This window comes from Corythoichthys intestinalis, chromosome 2, assembly GCF_030265065.1.
Source record: "Corythoichthys intestinalis isolate RoL2023-P3 chromosome 2, ASM3026506v1, whole genome shotgun sequence".
NCBI classification, from domain to species: Eukaryota; Metazoa; Chordata; class Actinopteri; order Syngnathiformes; family Syngnathidae; genus Corythoichthys; species Corythoichthys intestinalis.
This window is the reverse complement of record NC_080396.1, coordinates 24,569,753-24,585,144: the sequence shown is the minus strand read 5'-3', so window position 1 is coordinate 24,585,144 and position 15,392 is coordinate 24,569,753. Positions and strand designations below refer to the sequence as shown.

Sequence of the window (15,392 nt, the reverse complement as noted above, 5' to 3'; positions counted from 1 at the left end):
TGCGATTGATGGCGATAAATGACCAATCCGTTTTGACTGGAAGGGTCGGCAGCGATCATTCCCTGCTAGCCTCTCCTAGCCAAAAAGGATTGGACGTGTAGTGCTGTCAATGGAAGCCGATGAATTAATGTTGACCCTGATGGTGGTACTCGGAGAGCCAAATGTTCCTTGCGGTGGAACTTCCTGTAAAATACTTGAGAACCACTGGTGTAGTGATAATAGCCGGAAGTAGAAAACCGTGCTTGTTTCGAGCATTTTCAGACTGCTACAGCAAAGCCAATGCGGTTACTGCGTCGATCAAATTCTGTGTAGTAGCGGGCAATAAAGTTGGCTCCCAGAATCCAAATGGGACCTGTCGGTGGTGGCACATCCAAGCCCCTGAAGGTAACAATGCAGACCTCGCCCTCGATCTGGGATTGCTGAAACCACAAATAAATCTCCATGACTGAGAACTAGCATCAATTTTAATAACTCATTATTTGCTATCCTACTCACCCATAGAATATAATCCTCATATGTGAGGGAGTACGCCAGGCCACCAAGGTGAAAAGCAATACTCGGGAGTGTCTCCACAGTGTCGCAGTTGACTTTGTACTGATTGAAAATATCAGTTATGGTGCAAAGATGGCAGGGCATTCTAGAGGGCAAATATCTTCTAGCATGAAACCATTTTGGAAGAGTAAAAAAATAAAACTTACACCACTTTCATCAAGCTGTGCCCCAATGCTTTTCATCAGAGCAGAAACAGAGGAAGCCGGGCCTGTGATGTAGGAGGAGCCTGTGTCGATCACAGCTGTGCAACCTTCTGCACAAAATATCATTTCTGTTCCCACGGAAACACTAAAAGAGTCAATGAACAAATGGACAGTAAAACAGATGTCACGTGTGAACTAGTTTTGTGTTAGGTTATGAAAACATACCCTTTCATCACAACCTCCCACTTGCCCATCTCCTTCGTCTCCATATAATTAAAGGTTCCAGTGTAGTAGTTTGGATCTGTGCCACCTAGGACCAGCTCTCCACCAGGGGAATGTTGGGGATCTCTGAAAGCAGCACATTCTTTTTCAGGATTTTTTTTTTTACCACTTCAAAAAATGTTTGACACCACATGTACCACAATCCGGGCTAACACTAGCTCTTTGGCTGCCATTGACGGCGCTAGACGTCTAATCTTTTTTGACCGTGAGAGGCTGACAGTGAATGATTCTCTCGCTCTGAAACATGAGAATTCGATACACTTGCCAACTCTCCCAGTTGAATAATAAAATAATATAATAAAACTATATTAGTGAAGAAGACCCAAATATTCAGACAAAAACGCAAAGGTTTTAGTTTAGTGGTTCTTAAACTTGTATATTCATGTTTTCTACATTTATACATGTTTTATTAGTGTACAAATTTCTGACACAAAATCTGTACACAAAATCATTTTTTGCGACAAGGGGGAGAGACGTAACAAAAATTTCACAAGAAAAGAATACAGTAGTGCTAAACATAAATGAAAATGTTTTGTGTTGCTTTTCAATTTAGAAAACGTTACCTTAATATCGTTTTTGTAACAAGGTCTGTTCATTTAATGTAGTTTTATGCCTATCATTTTTGTTCTATCCTTGGACCCTTGCATCACACGCTGCTCGCCTGTTTTTCATGGTGTTTTTGTGCCAGCGCACATTTTGGAATTTGGTCTGCTGTACTTGCAAGTGTGACTCAATCTTCCACTGAGCAAAGTAGTTTCTCGTTGTGTCAGAAGATTAGCAGTCAAAAGGAAATTGAATAAAGCCCGTGGATTAGGTTTTTACAATCATTTTTAGTACATCCCATCCTCTTTCCAAAGCACAGGCTTAAACCGGTGCACGAATTTACAAAACAGTTAAAAATAAACAGTTCTTAAACATTAAACGAAAATATTTTGAAGTTTACGTTGAATACAACTGAACTGTGTTGAGTAATGCACTGTTGTGGATTAAAATACAGTGAGGCAAATAAGTATTTAGTCAACCACCAATTGTGCAAGTTCTACTTGAAAAGATTAGAGAGGACTGTAATTGTCAACATGGGTAAACCTCAACCATGAGAGACAGAATGTGGGAAAAAAAAAACAGAAAATCACATTGTTTGATTTTTAAAGAATTTATTTCCAAATTGGAGTGGAAAATAAGTATTTGTTCACCTACAAGCAAGCAAGATTCCTGGCTGTCAAAAAAGGTCTAACTTCTTCTAACGAGGCTCCACTTGTTACCTGTATTAATGGCACCTGTTTTAACTCATTATCGGTATAAAAGACACCTGTTTACAACCTCAGTCAGTCACACTCCAAACTCCACTATGGCCAAGACCAAAGAGCTGTCGAAGGACACCAGAGACAACATTGTAGACCTGCACCAGGCTGGTAAGACTGAATCTGCAATAGGTAAAACGCTTGGTGCAAAGAAATCAACTGTGGGAGCAATTATTAAAAAATGGAAGACATACAAGACCACCGATAATCTCCCTCGATCTGGGGCTCCATGCAAGATCTCACCCCGTGGTGTCAAAATGATATCAAGAACGGTGAGCAAAAATCCCAGAACCACACGGTGAGACCTAGTGAATGACCTACAGAGAGCTGGGACCACAGTAACAAAGGCTGCTATCAGTAACACAATGTGCCGCCAGGAACTCAAATCCTGCACTGACAGACGTGTCCCCCTGCTGAATCCAGTACACGTCCAGGCCCGTCTGCGGTTCGCTAGAGAGCATTTGGATGATCCAGAAGAGGACTGGGAGAATGTGTTATGGTCAGATGAAACCAAAATAGAACTTTTTGGTAGAAACACAGGTTCTCATGTTGAAGAGGACTGGGAGAATGTGTTATGGTCAGATGAAATCAAAATAGAACTTTTTGGTAGAAACACAGGTTCTCGTGTTTTGTGGAGAAAGAATACTGAATTGCATCCAAAGAACACCATACCCACTGTGAAGCATGGGGGTGGAAACATCATGCTATGGGGCTGTTTTTCTGCAAAGGGACCAGGACGGCTGATCTGTGTAAAGGAAAAAATTAATAGGGGCCACGTATCGAGAGATTTTGAGTGAAAATCTCCTTCTATCAGCAAGGGCATTGAAGATGAGACGTAGCTGGGTCTTTCAGCATGACAATGATCCCAAACACACAGCCAGGGCAACAAAGGATTGGCTTCGTAAAAAGCATTTCAAGGTCCTGGAGTGGCCTAGACAGTTTCCAGATCTCAACCCCATAGAAAATCTGTGGAGGGAGTTGAAAGTCCATGTTGCCCAATGACAGCCCCAAAACATCACTGCTGTTGAGGAGATCTGCATGGAGGAATGGGCCAAAATACCAGCAGCAGTGTGTGAAAAGCTTGTGAAGAGTTACAGAAAACGTTTGGCCTCCGTTATTGCCAACAAAGGGTACATAACAAAGTATTGAGATGAACTTTTGGTATCGACCAAATACTTATTTTCCACCATGATTTGCAAATAATTTTTTAAAAAATCAAACAATGTGATTTTCTGTTTTTTTTTCCACATTCTGTCCCTCATGGTTGAGGTTTACCCATGTTGACAATTACAGGCCTCTGTAATATTGTCAAGTGGGAGAACTTGCACAATTAGTGGTTGACTAAATACTTATTTGCCCCACTGTATGTTGTTTGAACATTTATTCAATCAGTTGTTTTTGTAGCTCCAAAGACCACACTGTGAGAACCAATTATGTAGTCTGAGTCTCTTATAAAACTAAAGTGTTTGAGACACAATCTTTTGATCAGATGGTCTTATGAGCACCAAGTTGTTTCCTTCTAACCACGAGGCAAACTAATTTTTCAAAGACAAAGATCTTAGGTTTAGGCTAGATTATTGTGAGGCTTTTACTAGTCCTGGTTGTCCAAACAACAACATAATTTAGACTAGTACTCCATATTTTGTTGTTACGACAGCAAATGTGCTTTAGTCAAACACACACTGTAAAGATACTAGTACATGCCAAATACACTTGCAACACATAACCTGACTCTTGTGATTTTTTAAAGCTCTCTAGAAGCTTTTTCATTCATTACTAAGCCTTAACTTATTGGCTGTCACTGATAGCAATAGACGTCCAATCTATTTTGACTGGGAGGGGCTGTCAGCAATAAGTAAATATATCATGAGCGCATTTTCTGTTTTTACAAAGAGCACCTACTCTTCCAGTGAAAGTGAGAGCGAGAGCCTTGACATACCTGCTGTAGTAAACAGAGAATACCTCCTCCTCTAGAACATGCTGGGACATGATGCGGTCAAACACTGGAGTGATGCCATCAATAGCCACATTAGGGTAGCCCATCCCCAGGACGCCGTCAAACTTTGCAAAGATAAACGGCATTGCAGACAGGGTGGTCGCTTCAGCAAACACCTGGACCACAGGGATTCCGCCCACCTTGAAGGCAGGAAAGGAAGTCGATGACTTTCTGACAGACATACATTCTTAAAAACATTCATAAGTCACAAATGGTATTCCCAAACAGTAGAGTGGTGCCTTGAGGTACATGTTAATTCCTTCTGCTAGCAAGCATGTAAAGTAAATTAGTCATTGGTCAGATAATCTTTCCCAGTTGAAATGAATTTGGTTGCGGTAAATTTTTTGCAGCCTTTCCTCATAAAACACAACGACACAAAACACACCACAAAGTTTTTGTTATGGGTGTTCATCAATTAGAAAAAATCAGATCAGAGATCAGAGTTTCTGTAATTAGTAGGGGTGTAACGGTACACAAAAATCTCGGTTCGGTACGTACCTCGGTTTTGCGGTGACGGTTCGGTTCATTTTCGGTACAGTAAGGAAACAAAATGCAAAATATAAATGTGCTAGTTGTTTATTACACACTTTTGTGCTTTCAACAATACGAACATTAGTCTATACAAAGCTAGAATTCTGGTTTAAAAAGTAGTGGGTATTTAAAGATAATAATCCAACAACAATTTGCCTTTCAGACCCCGCGTATTGGTAAGCTTTCTTTCTGAAAGAAAGAAGAGAAAAGAAGTCCTGTGCTAAAGAGAAAAGCAATCCCAATGACAAAGATTTTAACATGTATTTTACAAATGAAATGCCTCAATGAATCTTTTTTTTTTCTTCTTATGAACAGTTTTCAAAAGCTTTATTGGTGGATTTTCTCAAGTAAAAGTGCCACACAGAAATTAATCAATTTAATTGTGTAAGCAGGATCAGTGTATTATTCTTATTATTTAATTACAGGTGTTTCAGCTTATTTCAATTTATTTTATTTAAATGAGCTATTATTTATTTTGTGTTTATATTTTACAAATGTGATGTAGTATTCATTTATATTGTATATTTTATGTTGTATAACTTTAGCTCCTATGTGAATATTAGTTCCTACTTGTTTTGTTGTGGTAGGAGGGTTTTGTATTGAACACGGGGCCATATTGGTTATTATTATAGCAGAGAAGACAGCAGTAAATCAACAAAGACAAGTCAACTGTGCCCCGATCTACCACTCAAGAGATCTGATGAACTCAAAAAGTGCGTTACCATTGCATATTAGTTTGAAAATCGACCGGATCCACTGTATTTTTACACGAGTGAATTCCGTTCTGCCCGATACTACCTGGTAGTATTGACGCAGGAGGGCCGGGTCTCGCGTAAATAATTCTGCCGTTGTTTTCGCGTGCGTCGCGTTGAGCCGCTTCTGGGACGCATCTAACACGCAGCCGCGCTGCGACTGGTGTGCATTGGCTGATTGACTTTAACACCCGCGTTTCACTGCGCTCTCGCGGCGGCCATGTTGTCGCGCCATTGACGTTTCTGGGTTATACTGTCCTACCGTGTTGGTCCTCATTATAGTAGAGAAGACGAAGTAAATATAATCTACACAGAGAAACTGTAACCCGATTGACTCACAGCCTCGAAAAGTAAGGGTTACATTACGTCAGAAACTCGTTCGGTACGCATCCGTTCTGAACCGAGCACCCAGTACCGAAACGGTTCAATACAAATACATGTACCGTTACACCCTTAGTAATTAGAGTAGTGAATAGTTGACTAGATTCTTGAATCATGTTGAATGCAGTTGGGCCGTGTTCTAGGCTGCTACTTGAAGACATGTTTTCATACACTGTAGGACTGTCCGCTTGCACTGACGTCATCAGTAACTTCACCCATTTTACTGACAAATATATTGGAGCTTTATCGCCACCTACTGTTCTGGAGTACAGAAGTCAATTGTCACCCAAAACTCACTTTGGCATTGTCAACTGTTTAGACGGCGACGACAAGGAGGAGCGATTTCCACTCTGGAAGGCATTTTCAGCCCCCCCCCCCCAAATGCTGTCGCCGTGTAAACAACAGGGCTCTGTGGAAAGGTTTTGTGTTTTCACCCCTGTTGCCGTAAGATAGCTGCGACTCAGATAGCTGCAGTAATATTAGCATTATTTAACAGAGGATAAAGAATATATGCTTGTAGTATTGTTATATTGTCTGTCAAGTATTTATTTATTATACATTTTATTATCTATATATTCATAATGATTTATTTGTTATTTAATATTAAAAGTAATTAACAAGGAATACTAAATAAAATTTAATGATAAAGTATACAAACTCTATAGCTAGGCCAACCTTATGACACCCCTGTACTTAAAATGATAAAGGACATTTCAACTTTAAGTCTATTTTAAACTTGTGCAAGAGTTTGTCTAATTCACAAACAATTATCAAGAATTGTTTGTGCTGAGGTAAACACATACAAGTGTCTGAACATCATTTAAAATGAAGTCATTTTTAATTCATTTTAGAACAGCTTTTTCAGTGATTTCTTATTTATCTAGTCACAGCAGAGACAGCAGATCGGCGTTAACATATAGTGTCAAGTTAAAATGCAGTTTTTTACAGCTTTGACAAAAAATATTTTTATAACCGTATTTTTCGGACTATACGTTGCACCTGAGTACAAGTAGCACCAGCCAAAAAATGTGCAATGAAAACGAAAAAAACATATATAAGTCGCATTTTTGGGGGGAAATTTATTTGATAGAATCCAGCACCAAGAACAGACATGTCATCTTGAAAGGCAATTTAAAATACAATAGAGAACAACAGGCTGAATAGGTGTACGGTATGCTAACGTTACATGACGCTAGAAGTTAGATCGGGCCTAAAATATCCAGCCCGACGCGGCCCGAGCCCGATCAATTAACTTGATTTGCTTGTCCGAGCCCGAAACCCCCCGAAATTATATGTTTTATTTGTAGGCACGAGCCAGAAAAAAAAACTAAATTTTATGTTTTATTTGTGAGTACTCAAGAGAAGGAGGAAATACGGGGAGGCGATGCGTCCTTACGATTTGTGTGATCACATTTGTGACGATGTTGGTGCATATACGCATAATGATAACAAATTAAAGCGTATCTTTTGAAACTAATTCTCCCAGTTAAACAAGACTATAAGATGGATATTCAATAAACATTTATATCTTTTATATTTGCGTGTCTGTTCTAACAGGCAGATAGTGGATTTGACATTTATTTTATTCTCCTCGAGTTGTCAGAAAAAAAAACCTTTTCTCAATGTTTAAATAGTCTACATATTTTTATGATCATTATAAATGCATATACACAACAAAATAACAATGGAAAAGCTTGTCAAATATATTTCTCGTATGAGACCAAAGCACCACATTCGTTTACATTCAGCGAAGCCGACGCAGGTTTCCGTATAGCATCTTCAGCAATCAATATGAATCCTTTACATATCCCACTCCTACCGCAGTTGTTTGCTTTCCAATTCCCGTCTTTGGTTTGTTTTTCACTTCTATAGCTGCTCCAACAGGATGCCCGCAGAGGGCGCCAGGGCGCGGGAGGGGAAGAAAAGAGAGCGGGGCCACTGCGTTCACGTGCGCAGGCATGCACAGCGCCTTCCGTTTTATCCAAATTATTTATTTTATTTAACATCCATACATAATTTTAGTATAAATAAATGAATATATATTTATTTTTAAAAAAGTTAGCGAGAGAGAACTCGGCCAACCCGACCGTAAATAATCACACATAAGTCGCTCCAGAGTATAAGACGCATCCTCTGCCAAACTATGAAAAAAACTGCGACTTGTAGTCCGAAAAATACGGTAATAGCAAACTTCCTCTTTAAACCTTTCATGCATGAAATATAATTATGATTTCTTTTTTAACAATGACAGGGCGCACATTTAACTCAGTGGCTTAGTGCAAATACTGGCGCAAAATGTCCAATCCATTTTGACTGCGAGGGGCAAATGAACAAACGTTCTGAAAGATGAGCATAAAAATCCAGTACTCCTAGTTTAAATGAATTGGACATAAATCGCCGTCAATGGCATGCAATGAGTTAAATAGTGTCCAAAAATGTTAGCATGCCACTTGAGGCCAGAATTAGCATGTAGTTCTGTTTATTTATCTGTATATTGATTTCCTTTATTTAGCTTTTATTAACATTGTATTCGCTTATAAATTTATTTATCATTATAAAATATACAATATTGATTCATATATATTTTTTAAAATCATATAAAGAAAGTATTGCTCTTATTTAAGGTTTAATTGATCAAAAATAATCTGTAATACAGTATTGGCCTGAATATAAGACGGTATTTTTTGCATTGAAATAAGACTGAAAAAGCAGGGGTCGTCTTATATTCGGGGTCTAGACATTATACCCATTCACAACGCTAGATGGCGCCAGATATCATTGAAGTGAATACTGAACTTGAGGAGTAATGTTCTGTCATGACAGATCTCAGCTACTCTCAAGTTTAACCAGTTTGCATTATTATATTGCAATGTTTTTCTATATTCAGATTTGTTTCAAGAGTACAGTTACAGTTAGACCTCACTTTGATGGTTAATGCAGTGATTGCAATTTTGTTGTTTTATCACAACATATTGGTTTATTTACATTTAAAAAACCAGAAGCCATTAATTTACGAATGTGAATGCACTTTAGTTTACATATTTAAATGTTCAGATATTAAGATTTGAATGAGGCAAAATAACATGCTTTTTCTCTCAAATACATTGTTATAATCATTTGTTTCAGATGAACTGTAATTATTTTCTGTATAAAAATTAATTTGGTGTTCAAAAAGCCATTTTTCAAACTTGAGTCATGAAAAAGAGGGGGTTGTCTTATAAACAGGGCCGTCTTATATTCGGGCCAATACGGTATTATTTATTATTATTGCTCTTTCAAGGGTTAAAAGTCTCAATTGTCAACTTTTGAATAGCTGTCCATTATAGTGACCAATGTGCCTGAAAGAGTTAAGATCAGAGCAAATTACACCAATTACCATATTTTTCACATAATAAGGCGTATAAGGCACAGTAGTGGTAGTAGTAGTGGTTGGGGCTGCGTAATGCAGCCACTAGATGGAGTTGCGCCAAAGTGAATGTCATGCCACGATTAGCCAATATTAACCCAAATACGAGTATAAAGCGCATTGGATTCTAAGGCGCACTGTCTTCTTTTGAGAATATTGAAGGCTTTTATGTGCTTTGGCGCTTCCATACGTATCCACTGACTATGTAGGGAAATCACTTATTCATAGAATAGGTTATGGATTGTTAACTCACCACAACCACATCCTCACTAAGGAATCCCCTGACGTTCCCCGAGGCGTACTGGATGGAAAATCCTGTTCCATTTTCCATGTAAGTGTGAGACATGGAGGCGTCATACCTGTTGTGTGTAACTAAAAGGTCACAGTTCATTTGAGTCGGATGGAATTGTGGGAACCCTGCACACGTACACTCAAAGCAAACAGTTCTCCTGCTGTACTTGTGTGACACTTACAGCAGGCTGTGGAGAAAGGGGAGCAGCTCTGCGAGGGAACCCACAAGTTGGCTGAGCCTGTGTCAAATACTACGTTAAAGAGCTGACCCGGAGAGCCAATACTGATTTCTCCGTAGTACTGAGTCTGTGAGAAGAGCAAAAAAAGATATTTGTGCAACAAATTCCCATTAGGACAATAAAATTCAACACTGACAGTTTGACGCAGACAACAATTTTTTTTAAGTAACCGAGACGGATGGTAATCCTGACATTTTAATGTTTGACTGAGAGAGCATATGATATAAATTCCTTAGCGCTTTGTGAATCAAATTGTCTCACGTCCAAATAGTTGGTCAGAGGAGTGGGAACAGTTCCATTGCTGAGGTCTTGTGAGCTCATCTGTGCTAGCTCCGTCAACACCTGCTCCACTGAAACACCCATATCCTGCAGTGTCTCCCTGATAGAGGACATCTTTTTCAGGCTTATTCTGGAAATTAGAGTAGACAAGTGGGAAAATTCATCCTAGTGGGGCTTTAGAAAAATAAACAGCAAACAGCCTAGAGCACATTTTTCATGAAAGAATATAAACCAATGATACGGTTGATGCTGTATACAGTGGTATACTATATTACTGCCGGTCATTCCATCTTCATACCACTAATAAAATGCAGACTTCTTAACTTTTGGATTATATCCAGAAAAAAAAAAGACTAAAAGCTGGAAACAATACAAGTAAACTAAATTATAGTACTTCTTTTAGGTCTAATACTGTTTATTAAGCGGTCTGTCGTCACTGCTTTACTTTATGTGTTTTCTCCAGAGAAGAAATTATTAAGCTATGTTGGTTTCTTCACTGGGGTGGCAAAAAATGCAATGTTTTTTCCTTCTTTGAAAGTTTTTTTTTTAAATTTTTTTTAAAATGAATTTCAAGGGTGAGACCACCAATATTGTTCCTTTGAATGTAATATCACAGCACATGTGTAATTGCTGAACGGTGATATGCTGGATGGAGGTATAAGGTCTCACACAAGGCCGTAGGTTTGCATAGGGACGGTAGGGACATAACACCACCAACTTTTCAGGATGCTCAAATTGTCCCCACCAACTTTTAATCAACCTTATATGCATTATACAGGGTGATTCAAAACGAATGTGCCAAAATCATCACGCCTGTATTCATTTTAAAATCATTGAAAATAGACTGTATTATTATTTAATTAATTGATTAATTAATTAAATTAATTAATTAAAATTAATTACTAATTTAATAAGAATTAAAAGTCTTTTTAACAAGTAAGTAATTTTAACAAATTAAAAGTCGTATATCAGCTTGATGTTGTCCGTGCCGTTGGTGGTGGACATTGCGCACTTGTAAAACATGAAATAAAAACTTGAAGTTACATACAATACTGGTGTCCAGCTAGTTATTATTACTATATATATATTTTTTTTTAATATACCGCATTAGTTTCAGGACATTCTTTTTTAATCACGCTGTGATTGATTGTGATTGTGTGTGAATGAGTTCAGTTATACGGATAACTTAGTCTTCCCATATGTTTTAAGGATAGAATCGACCCTACCATTTTTTAGTGAATTAGTAATTTAGATATGTTCAAACTTACATTCACCCCTTTTGACTTGCTGAATGCGCCGGTCCCTTTCCCCCCCTCAGACGCACATTTGATTAGTTGATGACTTTACCCACCTCCGACACACACACGCAGGCACACTCTGACAGAAATACATGTCGACAACATGCCGCCCCCTTCAAAGAGGAGGGAGATTATAAGTTGTTGGTTTTTTTTTTTCCGGCCAGCAGCAGCCACTGGAAGTAATGTAAAAAGTAGGGCTGTCAAACGATTAAAATTTTTAATCGAGTTAATTACAGCTTAAAAAATAATTAATCGTAATTAATCGCAATTCAAACCATCTATAAAATATGCCATATTTTTCTGTAAATTATTGTTGGAATGAAAAGATTAGACACAAGACGGATATATACATTCAACATACGGCACATAAGTACTGTATTTGTTTATTATAACAATAAATCAACAAGATGCCATTAACATTATTAACATTCTCTTAAAACGATCCATGGATAGAAAAACTAGTAGTTCTTAAAAGATAAATGTTAGTACACGTTATAGAAATGTTATATTAAAACCCCTCTTAATGTTTTCGTTTTATTAAAATTTGTAAAATTTTCAATCAAAAAATAAACTAGTAGCTCGCCATTGTTGATGTCATTACACCATGCTCACTCCCCAAATCCATAAAATCATTTGGACCCAAGCGCCAGCAGAGGGCGCCAAACAACAAAAAACAGGTAACAAGTCACAAGCGGACATTACACTGCTGTCATTTTAATCTGAGCAGGGCATGTGCGTTAATTGCGTCAAATATTTTAACATGATTAATTTAAAAAATTAATTACCCCCTGTTAACGCGATAATTTTGACAGCCCTAGTAAAAAGACACCAATGTAGTGGAGGTTGGGAACACACTACAAATTTTGCTATTGCAAGTACGACCTGCATCAGAGTTAGCATAACATTAAACTGTGTGAATTTGCTAACCTGCAAAACTCGAGTAGGTAGCTAGGAAGGAAATGTCCCTCTGTGTTTTCTACTGTTGCCATTTATTAAAGTGTGAGAAATGGAGTGAACTCTGCTGGAAACTATAGAACCAGAAAAACAAAAAGAGGCGGGAGCTGCATAACCTCATATGTTGCTCACACAACACAACATGCACAAAACACAATCATTTTTAACCATGTACATGAAAAAAAAAATTGGGATGCCGCGAGCTACCCACACTAGAGTTGCGATTGACTGGTCGATCTTAATCAACGTAATGAACACCCCTGATTTAGCATATCAATTAATTGGGTTCATATTCGTGAGAAATGTAGCCCTCACCCCCATTCACCCATTCTGTTTGATCTTATCAATGTCCCATCCATAGCAAAAAATATGCATGCAGGTTATGCTGTTATATTGTCCCTACCAATGTTGAGACCAAACCTGCGCCCTTAGTCTCACACCTGATGTTTTGTTTTCTCCAGGCCAACTGAAAGCAATATTAACATCAACAAGTACATAACTTAATATGTCAAAGGGACATGTAGCCAAATGTGTTAAGGTCTTGGCTCAGGATTCTCTGCTGTGACCAGAACTGATGTGCTATTCATCTTCAACTTAAGTAAAATGATAGAATAGGGAAGCACTTCATAAAAAAATAAAGATCTGCCATTTTCTGTTAAAAAGCATGGCTCTGAAAACTTCAGACATTATGTGTTTGACAAATTCAAAGCACTTAAAAGTTAGAATGCTCAGACCTATCAACTGTGTGATTGGATTTCAATCCCAAAAGTCCTGGTCTTGTCTTGGTGAGTTCTTTGTGTGTAACATAAAGCAGAACCCTACTATTTAACACATACTGATGTGGTGTACAATTGTGTTATAAAGACCCAAGCGTCCTGTAAAGTACCAGGAGCGCAGTTTTGTAACCTTCAATTGGAATATACGGCACATCTAACTCACAGCTCATTGTGTGAAAACAAACAAAGATTGTTAGTATACTATTTTTGTTGCTGTCATTTCAAAAGTTGTTGTCAAAAAGAAGCCTCTTACCTCCTTAATGATTGGCCTGAGCTTATTGTCAATGACCCGGCAAGCAAACATGCCCAAAAAGTCAGCAAAACTGCCATTTTAGAAGGGAAAACTGTAGAAGGCCAGTGATGGAAGTTGGATGAAGCAAACCAGGTCCTCTTCTTTTATTAATGTCGAGTCTCAGTTTTGCTTAGGCTGTGGCTGACTGATCAGGTGCCCCTGAGTTTTTTATACCATTGCCGCTGTCCTCTTCACCCCTAACAGCAATGGTCCTTGATGGGAGCCTTCCTTGAGGTGACCACTTGAAAAAGAGTTGTGCTACTCTGGCCCCGCTATCCCCCCTCCACCCCTGGCACTTTCCCATTGGTCACACAACCTCTACTGTGATAAATATGTCCCAATGACAGGTCTGCACTTTGACCTCTCAGACCCCATTTACGACAACGTAGGGAGTTCACATGTAGCTGATTTTCACAGCAGTGCAGATTTCTAGCTTTCGAAGCCAATTAATTGCATTTTTGCAATTAGTGTGATTTTTTTATGGACAGACAAGGATGAAAAGTGGACATCTGTAAATTCCCTGCAAGGTTTGGACTGAGATTGTTGGCAAGTGAGCTTAGCTCATGGTGAGTGTACTGTGATGATTTTGGCAATGTTGTACTTGTCGGGATTGCGTTTCTTGCTGGGATGCGCAGACCCAACACGGCTAACACCTTTTCATTCCAGGCTCCTTCTCTGTGGATTTTACCCCTAGGAGGATTCCCACAGTATCTGACCTGTCAGGCTGCGGTCATGTGCTGGTACTGTACTGACCACCCAGTTAAGTAAGGCGATATGGGAGGGTTTCCATCAGCTGTGGCAGAGGTCAGAGGTGAGCCTCAAAGAAAATAAGGTCACTGTGGGCAGACCTTGCTGGAGGAGATAGCATGGCTTCATGACGCACAAGACAGGGGAGCTAAGATTTACTAATAACTCACATACTAAAAGGATCTTGTGACTAAAATCTAGATGTTTATTTGCTGTTTTGAATATAATTTCTTGTAATTGATGATGATTAAGTATTATATTATACATAACACATTGAAAAAAAAGTGTCTTATCACATTTGAACTTTTTTTTTTTTTTTTTTTTAACTTGTTCTGTTCAGCTTCTAAGATGCAGCGACTGGTATATCTGAGCCTCTTTAAAGGCCTAAACTTTTTAAATGAGCCACAAGGGAATTTAGTGTACTCCAATTGTAGTTGTTTATATTGTTGTGTTTTTTCAGAGAATGCAGAAAAAGGAAGAAAGAAAAAACAGAGGGAACCGTGATAGAAAAACATCATTAAATATTTAAGTAAGATTGTTGTGTCAATGTTTTTAAACATTTAAAAAAAAAAAAAAAAAAAACTTTTTGAAGGAAGAAATGCCACTTCATATTTAACTGCAAGTTTATTTACTTTTGACCAAGTACAGGAGCTAAAGTAGATTTGTTGTTTCACTTGTTCCATTCTATTTTAAAAATGTTGTAGAATATAAAACAAACAAAAGAAAATTGTTTTCAAGACAAAGTTTTATAAAAGCTTTAACAAATCAAGCCTACTGTTTATGTACTAGTATGTTGGAGTCAGTTAAACAATCTGCATCAAATTCTTGCCCTAGAATTAATGCACTATGCTAAACACTTCTGTATGTATGGGAACAATTTGTTTGTCAATTCAAATCGAATTGAACCGAAAAACATTGTTTATTTAGACAAAAGTTGCATTCTACTTACTTAACATAAGATCTCTAAAAACAAACAATTTGTTTGATTCCTTTTTAAAACAACTTCCACCACTACTATTGATTCCAAAGTAAACGCCAATGAACATTGTGTAACCACATTTTTGTTGTTCTTTTTCGTGTCTCTGTAAACTCACACCAGCAGAATTAAAAAGCCCAATCAGTACAAACTAAATATTTTTGCGGACTACAGTTCCTCACTCCAGCAGGTCTAT

At 38.1% G+C, this 15,392-nt stretch overlaps 1 protein-coding gene across 1 annotated transcript; it reads right to left on the bottom strand.

Annotated features, from left to right (window-relative positions):
- Nucleotides 1–257: 257 nt before the first annotated feature.
- ren (renin) lies at nt 258–13,511 on the bottom strand. The gene is made up of 9 exons (XM_057821477.1): nt 13,435–13,511; nt 10,136–10,283; nt 9,818–9,941; nt 9,598–9,716; nt 4,218–4,414; nt 921–1,043; nt 699–840; nt 496–594; nt 258–419 (listed from the first exon to the last, which is right to left on the bottom strand). Exons 1-9 carry the CDS (start codon nt 13,509–13,511, stop codon nt 258–260), a joined length of 1,191 nt encoding a protein of 396 aa, XP_057677460.1.
- Nucleotides 13,512–15,392: the final 1,881 nt, after the last annotated feature.